The following is a 9,757-nucleotide window of genomic DNA, read 5'->3' on the forward strand; positions in this document are numbered from 1 at the left end:
CACTTGGCTACAGGTGCCATGTACCAGACAGGAAAGGTGGAGCTTCCATTGGCTGTGGCTTTGCTACACTCGGGAACCAGACGGTGCATGGGAAAGCAGAATGAGGGGAAACAAACGGAGCTAGGAGCTGGCAGCAGGGTGTCAGGGCTGAGGAGGAGATGAACACTAAGGTCTGAAGGGGCCAACAGCAAGCAAAAGGAAGGTCAGCACAGTGACCTGGGGAAGGAAGGGTTTGGAGAGTTAGAGGGAAGGAAGGTAGGTTGGATAATGGTCTAAAGCCCAGGTTTTCAGTCTCTGGGTCACGAACCCTCTTGGGGGTCAAGTGACCTTTTCACAGGTTGCCTAAGACCATCGGAAAGCACAGATATTTGCAATATGGTCCATAAGAGTAGCCACGAAAATAATTTTATGGTTGTATTAAAGGGTCCCAGCATTGGCAGAGTTGAGAGCCACTGGTCTGGAGACATTCACCAAACATACACAGATATCCACTGCATGCCAGGCAGCCTTCCAGGAGCTTCACAGCTAAGAGTAAGAGCATAAATGTCCTGCCTACTGTGAGCTCCTACTCTAGTGGGAAGGCACAGCAATGAATAATAAAGGTTAAAAAAAAAGGGGGGGGGTTGGGGATTTAGCTCAGTTGGTAGAGCGCTTGCCTAGGAAGCGCAAGGCCCTGGGTTCGGTCCCCAGCTCTGGAAAAAAAAAGAACCAAAAAAAAAAAAAAAAGAGGGATTATGTCATAGAGCAGTGATTCTCAACCTCCCTATTTCCGCAACCCTTTAATACTGTTCCTCATGCTGTGGTGAACCCCAACCATAAAGTTATTTTCATTGCTACTTCATAACTGTATCTTTGGTCGTTATGAATCAAAAATTTCTGGAGATAGAAACCCCAAGGGAATCAAGATCCACAGGTTGAGAACTTCAGGGAAAACAAACAAATGAAGCATGAAATGATAATTGAGTCACAAGGCCCACCGACTGTTCTGATTCTATGGAATGTCCAGGAGAAACCCAGATACAAATGAGTAGAATTCAAAGTAGGGACAAGACAGTGGGGCAAGAAATGGTCTGAACTAGATGGCGGTCACAGCAGACCTGAAATGCACACTCCAAAAGGTGGAACTGTTTGGTGTGTAATTATGGGTGTCTTGATAGAACCATCACCAACACACAGACACACAGACCAGAGAAGGTCTCGTGAGGACTTGAAGAGAAGCCCTTTCAAACCAAGCAGAGCAGCTTACATAGAAACCAATCCTGGCAAGGCGATCATCTTGGACATAAAGATTCTGGAACCAGCTGGGTAATGGTGGTGCACGGCTTTAATCCCAGCACTCAAAAGGCAGAGGCAGGCAGAGCGCTGTAAATTCAAGGCCAATCTGGTCTACAGATCGAGGTCCAGGACAGCCAGGGTTACACAGAGAAACCCTGTCATGGAAAAGAAACTAACAACAACAACAAAAAAAAAAAAATCAGAAAAAAATAAAATAAGCATCTGTTGTTTAAAAAATATCTCAGCCCCTCAAAATCAGGAGAGCGTGGTGAGCACATCAGTGTAGTAGGGGAACTTAGTGGGCCTCACTGAGAAGATGGCAGTACACTACAGAGTTGACTGGACGTGGGTAGCAATGAACTCAGGTGTCTAGGAAAGAGCTTCACAAATGGGAGGAATCTGGAATAAATCCTATTTTGAAATACCCAGTTTTCTTAAATATTCTAGAGATTTTGACATCCAACTCTATTATACTCTGGCTTATTTCATATGATGGCTTCTTCCTAAATGTTTTGGGGAAATGAAGGGAAGAAACAACTTGGTACACCAGTCCCAAGGCACAAAGTCAGTATCCTCTTATCCCGGGGCAGGCTCCGCCCATAGGCTCCGCCCACATGCGCGGTGCCGCGAAAGCCACGCCTCTGGAAATGCGTCGCGTCCTTGCGCACGCGCTCTCCCATCTTCCTTGACCTCTGACCCACCAGCCACCCTTGAGCTGGTCCCACTGGGTCGGGAAGCGGCACCCGTCCCCGTAAAGTGGAGCGGCCGCCATGGTGAGGCCTGGAATGGGGTGTTTGGGAAGGGAGGTCTAGTCGGGAGTCCGGCGGCGGGCTCCGGTTCTGACGCCATGAGCCCCCCGCGTCCCTCATAGGAAGCAGGGTCTGTAGCGTGGCGCCGGCTCGGTCGTTGTCGCCTGGGTTGTGATGACCGCGGACCCGAGAACTGAGGCTCGGTTGGCAGACAGCTCTCGGCCAAGTCCGGCCTGTGCGTTTCCTGCCTTGGCATGCACGATCCGCTGTGGGCAGTGGGAAGAGACGATTGTTGACTGGGCCGGCTCCTGAGTGGTGTCGCTTGGCTTTTAACCGCGTTTGACAATTGGCTCGTCCAAGGAAGTGGTAGAACCTGAGACCTGAGCTAGAATTGAAACCAGGAATGCTGAGCGTTTGTGGCACGTTGACACCTGAAGCTTGCCTGCAGGCCCTTGAGGGTTGCCCCTAAGTGATTGGAAGGCGGTCGGGGGGTAGGGGGTGGGGGGCTGTTTATCTGTTTGAGACAGCGAATCACTATGTATGTAGTGTGGCTGGCCCGGAACACCCTATGTAATAGCTCAGGCTGGCTTTAAACTTACTCAGGTCCATTTGCCTCTGCCTCTGGCTCCCAAGCGCTGGCATTAAAGGTGCGCGCCACTCCACCCGTCAGGAGAGCATCTTTTTTAATCATGGGAAGGTAGGTAGTAGTTAACTGCTTACAGTTGTGATGTCAGGAGCTGAGGCTTTATGTACATTGTCATTTACTCCTCAAACGTCCCCGTTTTCACTTAAGGGATCTGAAGCTCAGAGAATTTAACTCATCTTTCCCGCAAGAGTCAGTTTTGGCCCCAGCTTTGTTCATGCTCTTGAGACTACACATTTGCCACCATATTATTCCTGCCTTGTAATTAGGTCACTGCCGTTCAGTGAGGAGCTTTGTTGATTCCTCGTGGAGCTGGGTCCTTACCATGCATTCTCCACTTTCAACCTTCAACTTAAACCTCAGTTGCTCATGGTGGCTTACACTTGTAAACCCAGCACTTGAAAGGCTGGGGCAGGAAGATCAGGAATTTGCGAGTTCTTGGGCAGCCTGTGCGCTTCAGTACAGAAGGCTGAGGGTATAGCTCAGTGTTACAATGCTTGCCCACCACAGATCAGGCCTTAGATTCCATCCCTAGTACTATCTCCAAAAGAGGAAAAGAAAGTACAGTCGGAAGGTGTGAGGCGGAGGAGCCTGGGAGATTTAACCTGGGAGTCAGATTATAGCATATTTTGCCAAATCTTAATCAATGTTGCAGGTTTTGGTTTGGGGCACTGTCGTGCTTCGTGACTCAGGCTGGCCTCAAACTCTAGATATCCTCCTGCGTCAGCCTCCCGAGTGCTGGATATAGGTGCGTGCCACTACCACCAGTCCTTGGCAGTGTTGAGTCTTTGAAGGTATCTAGATAGGAAGGAGGACATTCATGATGAAGGAAGTCAGGGCAGTGAGTCAGAGGTGGGAGGGATCAGTGCCAAGCTGAAGCTGAGCTGAATTTGTAGTCAACTCTGGAGCACCGAGCAACTGCCAGAGAACCACCAGAGCCTTTCCTCAGCATTGGAGACACACAGAAACCCTGCCTGTGGAGTGGACTGTATGAGACTGTAACTTTGGCATAACAGAGCTAAGAGCGACTTGATTAAAGTGTTGGTTCATGGACAGTCATGCTCTTTGAAATGTGGATTCTGTACCTGCTGTTAGGGACCCAGAAACACTGTCATAAACGCCAGTGTAGTCCTGACCTTCCTCCTGTGTAGCTGTGACACCAGTAACTATTTGTAGGGCCTGCCACTGTGCACTGGAGGTACACTGTACACAAACCCGAAAGCTGGGACCCTCCTAATGCACTTCCATGACTTACGCATCAGTCTGGGGCCCTGACCACCAACCGTGTTGAGGTCTTTTGTGCCTTATTGCTTCTCAGTTGGGAAAGGTAGTATGTTGTTCTGCATTTCCACCTTGCCACTGGGGCATCAGAGTGATGCTTGGGGAGGCGAAACTCAGGGCTGCTATCTCGATTTACTGCTTGACGCTGGGGTGACAGGCTCTCGGGACACCACCACACCGCTCAGGGGAGGTGAAATGCAGTCTAAGATGGGAGTCCCAGCCCATGTTTCTCTGGGTGATAAACAGCAGGGGCTGGGATGATGGCTGTGGTTCTCAAACTCCTGTGACCCAGACACCACTGGGAACCTCCAAGAGTTGAGAACAGGGCCTGTGATGAGACCTGGGGCGTGGGGAATCCAGTTTAGCTCAGAGTAGTGCCAGGAGTGCTGAGGGAGCTTCTGCAAGAGACTTAGACTGTCTATGACGAAGGCTTCCCTCCCCAGCGTGGTCCTTGACGAAGGGGACGATTTCTACTCGTCCAAACTGCTTTATTCATGACGGGTGAAGATGCATACGATTTACTCAGGGTGAGCCAGAGTCTAAGTACCCTGTGTAAGAAGGGAAGCCCAGGGAGAGAAGCTCATTTGCTAACACTTGGGGCCCTAGATACCTCATTAGCAGGAGAACTCTATTCTACAGGACTGGTTGTCATGGTCCTCTCAGTGGGGTGTCCTGGTCAGGTGCTCCAGGACAGGAATCCGATTGGCAGCTAGTTTGAACTCCTGCCGTTGTTCTCACTTATGAGTTTATCAGGGTTTAGAACTTTGCTCCTACCTTACCAACTGTGCTGTCTGATGGCACGGTCCACTGCCCCCCAGTAGTGTTGCTAATGGCAGGTTTCGGGGTTGGCGTCCTGTGGCTACGTCACCTACCCTCAGCTACTGCTTGGCCTGAAGTTGCCCACTAGGTGAGCTGGCAGGCTGGTTGGTGAGTTGTTTGGAGGCCTTCCGAGAGGGAGGGGTCTTAGTCATGGCTGTTTGAATACCCTTGGAGTGGGCAGTAGCTGGTAGAACTCCACACCCTGGGAAACCTTCAGCTGTGAGTAAAGTGTCATGACTGCCAGACCATTAGCAGGGTCTGGTTTGGGAGTAAAGCTGTTGAGCTCTGACTCTAGGATTCTACTTACCTGGTAGTCCACTTGCTTTTTTTAAACAAACGGAGTCTCCCTATATAACCCTTGCTAACCTGGAATTTATGACTTTGACCTTGTGACTATCCTCCCACCTCTGCCTCCTGAGTACTGGGATTAAGGCATGGACCACCAGGCTAGCCCTGCCTGGCCACTGAGAAACTTATGAAAACAGAGTAATACATGAAAAGCAATACCTGCTCCTCACCTGCTGTGTTGTTTAGGCTCTGTGCTAAACATCAATGTGCTGTCAGAAAACTGAGGTACTTAGGGTTTGAGTATTTGCCCAGGGTAGGAAGGCTGGGATGGTACAGGAGATAATCCCAAGGATGGGCTGCATAAATGCTGTCAACCGCCCAGAGAACACCTCTGCAGAAACACAGGTAGCTCTGCAAATTCCAGGTGGGGTGAACCATGGCAGGCATTTTGTCTCCCTATAGCTTCTAGGCCTTTGGCTTGATGTGTATGGGGGTGGGGTGGGGACTCTTCAGTCATAGTCTGTTTTGATGTTTTTGTTTCTCTACATAGAGACCTTTCTGAATTATTATATAGCTCTGGCCACCCTAGAGCTTGCTATGTAGACCAGGGGCTGTTCTTGGACTGAGAGACCCACCTGCCTTTGGTTCCACAGTGCTGGGATTAAAGTCGTGCGCTATGATGCTGGCCAGCCTCAGTTCTTAATGTCATTAACAATGGTCATGGACCTTAGCAAAAAAGCACACCATTGCTTCCAAGGCCATGTTATGGATGTGTGGCAACAAAAAAGGCAGGCTCGCTGTGTGATGTGAGATCTCCTGAGGTTTTGTAGGTCAAGGGAGCCCTCTAGGGCCAGTCAGAAGCTGAATTCCATCTCAGAGCTTCCTGTCCTACTTGGCAGTGGCTCTAAGTGAGCAAGGCACTAGTCAGGTGAGCTCTCCAATCAGCAAGCACCTTTTTGCTCCTGTTTCATGCTACGGCTGGTTAACCCCGTGCCTGCCTTTGATCACAGAAGGGTCTTCTCTGGGCCATGCTTTCTCGTATGGAAGGTAGGGCTTATGAAATTCCAACCTGCTGTGAGGGTTCCCTAATGACCCATAATTATATCTGCTTGCTAAAGGACAGGGCCTTGAAGCCACAAAGGTGAATTCTGGGGTCTGAGTTCCTGATGCTAGGCCACCATGTTATCCTTTTGGAGTAAGGTGCTATGGGTTAATAGGCCTTCAACTATCCCACCCCTCCCCCTAGTTCCAGTAAATCTCTTAAACTGTTGGGATTGGATGGCAGAGGCACTAGAATGTGTCTGACAAAGTACCTGATACACAGGCTTAATCAATAGTTGTTGACTGAGAAAATGAGCCACAGGAAAGCACTAGGCAGAAGGTGCCGTCTCTGAGCTGCACTGTGTGAGCACTGCTAGCTTGCAGTGAGCATTTTCTAAGAGTCCTCTGCATGCCCCTTAGATCACTTCACAGTCCTGTTTTTTCATCCATGTGTAACTTTAAAAAAAAAAAATTTATGTGAGTACACTGTAGCTGTCTTCACACACCAGAAGAGGGTACTGGATCCCATTACAGATGGTTGTGAGCCACCACGTGATTGCTGGGAATTGAACTCAGGACCTCTGGAAGAGCAGTCAGAGCGCTTAACCTCTGAGCCATCTCCAGCTCCACCCCCACCCCCTTGGGATCCAGTTTTACGAATGCCGTCTACAAATCATTTGTTTCACAATAAAATCTTAATGGTCTTCCATTAACCCATCCTCCCTGCTGTGGTTTTCCAGCCCAGGATGCTCCCAGGGTGTCCGATCCTAGACCTACCTGCTTCACTTTTGGCCCTCCGGGGTGGCTCCCCCTGCGCCTTCCGACCCAGCCTAGGAGAAATGCCATCTTCCTCCAGAGCCTCCACCCCATTCCTGATTGTTCCCTTAGCTGCTGCTCATCAAGTCTCAGACTTCCCAGGGCCTTCGGGTGACTTTGATTTACATAGTATTGGGGCCTGGGTAGCCTTGCCTTGCAAGAGTTGCCATTCTTGGACAGTGGATGTACAGCTCTGAGAGCAGGAATAGAGTCCCATGAAAATTCGTCTTTGTCTAAAGCTGAAGTAACTGAATAGGCCTGTGAATCCAGTAGCTTAATAAATGACTCTGTTCTGCCAGTTGCTGGGTTTCTACCTTACTGTTATCTGAATTCCCGTGTAAACTATTCTGTTTTGAGCAGTGTTCTAAGTAGACCCTTAGCTCTCCCCACCCCTTTGTATAGTGTGTATATGCATACATGCATGCACAGTGGTGTCAGGTGTCCTTTTTACTACTGTCTACCTTTTTCCTTTGAGGCAGGATTTCTCTCTGAACTGGAACATTTTTGCCTAGGTATTAGCCTGGAAACGCCAATGGTCCTCTTGCCTTCACCCTACTCAATGTGTGGGTAACACAGGGCAAGACCATACCTGGCTTCTTGCAGATACTGGATCTAAACTCTGGTCCTTAATGGCTGCATGAGCAAGCATGTTTAACTGTGGAACCGTCATCTTCTTGGCCCTTGTTGGACAAGGTTTGACTGTGAAATCAGGCTCATGGTCACTCAGTCTGCCTCAGCCTCCCTGAGAGTAGGGTCATAGGCATGCAGCACCATGCCCAGACCGCTAGTGAACGTTGTTGGTGTATTTGTGGACAGATTCCAAGTCAGGACCTGAATCGTCTTGGGAGAGTTAGGATGGATGTTTTCTCTGGTAATGATGTAAAAGCTGGGCCAGACCATTTCAAAAGTACAGAAGAGCCACCAGTGACCTCGGACTAAACTGGTGGCAGTCTGGACTGTTCTGTATGCTGGTTCTCCAGCCAAAGTTTCTTTCCAGAATTAGTGTCTTCATCCCCTACATCCTTCTCCTGAAGGCCTCTGGGAGCTCCAGTGTGAGGATGAGGAGCCAAGGAAAGGAAGTTTAGCAGAGTCCACAGACCCTACTCAGGAGCCAGCTACATGGTGCTTCTTTTGCCCACAGGCCAAGTACCTGGCCCAGATCATTGTGATGGGTGTGCAGGTGGTGGGCAGAGCCTTTGCCAGGGCCCTGAGGCAGGAGTTTGCAGGTAAGCCTTTATCCGTGTATGTTTGGGAACCCTTATCCAGTTTAGATTTCCCGTGTGTTGTGTCAGTGGTGAATGAAGGGATCTCTTTGGGTAGAGTTCTGTGGCTTGGGTGGCCTGGAGCACTTTCCCATGGTAGGAGGCAGTGCCAGACTTTGAGAGATCCCTGTGTACAGGAGAAGTTCCATTAGGTCTGGCTAGAGTGTCCAAGGTGAACAGCCCTTTGGCAGTCCATTTTGGTAAATAAAATAAGAGTCACATCTGGCTGCCTTCAAGGAGAGCTGAGTAATCCCAACACAGACTAACTGGCTGCAAAGTTACAACTTTATCCTGTCACCAGGGGCAGTCGACCATTGTGGAGGCTTTTCACACCGGCTATGGCTCCTTCCCTGCCTGTGGCTTCACTCCAGCCCCACCTAAAGCCCCACATCTGCTAGGCCTCTAGGAAAGGAGCAGGGGAAGAAAGGAGGGCAGTCATCTTATAGTCTACAGACTGGGGCCTAAAGCACAGTTTGGCCTTATCCTGTCATCCAGTGTGGAGTGTTTGCCACTCCTAAGCAAATTGTTCCTTTCATGTCACTTAGAAGGCTTGGGGGAGCTCTGGGCCACCAAAAGGGCTAAGCAGTCACCCGTGTATCTACAGCAAGCCAGGCAGCCGCTGATGCTCGAGGCCGTGCTGGGCACCAGTCTGCAGCTGCATCCAATCTCTCTGGCCTCAGCCTCCAGGAAGCCCAGCAGATTCTCAACATCTCTAAGCTGAGCCCTGAGGAGGTGCAGAAGGTGAGGCCCCTGTCTGTGATGGGGTGGTGGTCCGCTGGCAGGCAGAAGGCAAGTGTGGGAGTGCTGCCCACAGCCAGTGGGAGCTTGAAAAGCCCTAGGCAGAACAACTAGAGCCATGGCAGCTAGCTGTAGCAGCTGCGCCATCCCTGCATGCTTACCTGTCCCTCTCGTATCCTTTGTCATGAACTTTTCTTGTCGTCAGCCTAATGTCTCACCCAGAGACTAATATGCACTGTCTCATCTCCCTGCAGAATTATGAACACCTGTTTAAGGTGAATGATAAGTCCGTGGGTGGCTCTTTCTACCTGCAGTCAAAGGTGAGTGTTTAACTGTCTGTGGAAGGGTGCCCCATGCTTCCCTTCCTACCCGGGGGTGCTGCCAAAGCTGCTTTGATCATGTGAGTCCACTGTCCTCCAGTGGGGAGTCCTCCACTCAGGCAAAAAGCAGACTGTCAGAGCCTGATCTCCCTCCTCCTCAGGTTGTCCGTGCAAAGGAACGCCTAGATGAGGAACTCCGAATACAAGCCCAGGAAGACAGAGAGAAAGGGCAGACGCCCAAAACGTGACTGCTGGGCTCTCCACACCCACCCATTGCCTCATAATTTATAGCCTAGTAATAAATGTCTTTTCGTGTTTCTCCACTGTGTATGCTCCTGTTTGAGATTTGCTCATACACTGCCTGCTTTGGGCTGTGACAGAGTCAAGAGTAAGCAGCCTTTGACAGCCTTGTGGGTGGAATGTTGGTGAACAGCCACATACTTGTTCCCACCTCTATGACCTGCCACAGTCCTGAAGAAACCAAAGGGTCTCCAGCTGGGATTGGATATTGTTCAGTAGATTGGT

General features: G+C 50.1%; 1 protein-coding gene across 2 annotated transcripts; it reads left to right on the forward strand.

Annotated features, from left to right (window-relative positions):
• The first annotated feature begins 1,795 nt into the window (after positions 1 to 1,795).
• On the forward strand, positions 1,796 to 9,551 carry Pam16 (presequence translocase associated motor 16). 2 transcript variants are annotated; one of them, XM_039086817.2, is made up of 5 exons: positions 1,796 to 2,048; positions 7,947 to 8,138; positions 8,779 to 8,915; positions 9,167 to 9,232; positions 9,394 to 9,551. In XM_039086817.2, the coding sequence occupies exons 1-5, from the start codon at positions 1,796 to 1,798 to the stop codon at positions 9,478 to 9,480; spliced, it is 735 nt and encodes a 244-aa protein (XP_038942745.1). In that variant the 3' UTR covers positions 9,481 to 9,551. The 2 variants fall into 2 exon arrangements, with proteins under 2 accessions (XP_038942745.1, NP_001093606.2); NM_001100136.2 differs by having other exon boundaries at positions 1,972 to 2,048; positions 8,054 to 8,138; positions 9,394 to 9,550.
• The last annotated feature ends 206 nt before the right edge of the window (positions 9,552 to 9,757 follow it).

The sequence above is a fragment of the Rattus norvegicus genome, chromosome 10 (genome assembly GCF_036323735.1).
Source record: "Rattus norvegicus strain BN/NHsdMcwi chromosome 10, GRCr8, whole genome shotgun sequence".
Classification (NCBI taxonomy): domain Eukaryota; kingdom Metazoa; phylum Chordata; class Mammalia; order Rodentia; family Muridae; genus Rattus; species Rattus norvegicus.

Excerpts from the sequence above, each read along its gene's own strand:
- Pam16 (XM_039086817.2), top strand. The coding sequence starts at position 1,796 with ATGAAGGGAAGAAACAACTTGGTACACCAGTCCCAAGGCACAAAGTCA. Across the intron at positions 8,139-8,778 it reads CCTGAGGCAGGAGTTTGCAG|CAAGCCAGGCAGCCGCTGAT; the intron begins GTAAGCCTTTAT and ends GTGTATCTACAG. Across the intron at positions 9,233-9,393 it reads CTTTCTACCTGCAGTCAAAG|GTTGTCCGTGCAAAGGAACG; the intron begins GTGAGTGTTTAA and ends CCTCCTCCTCAG.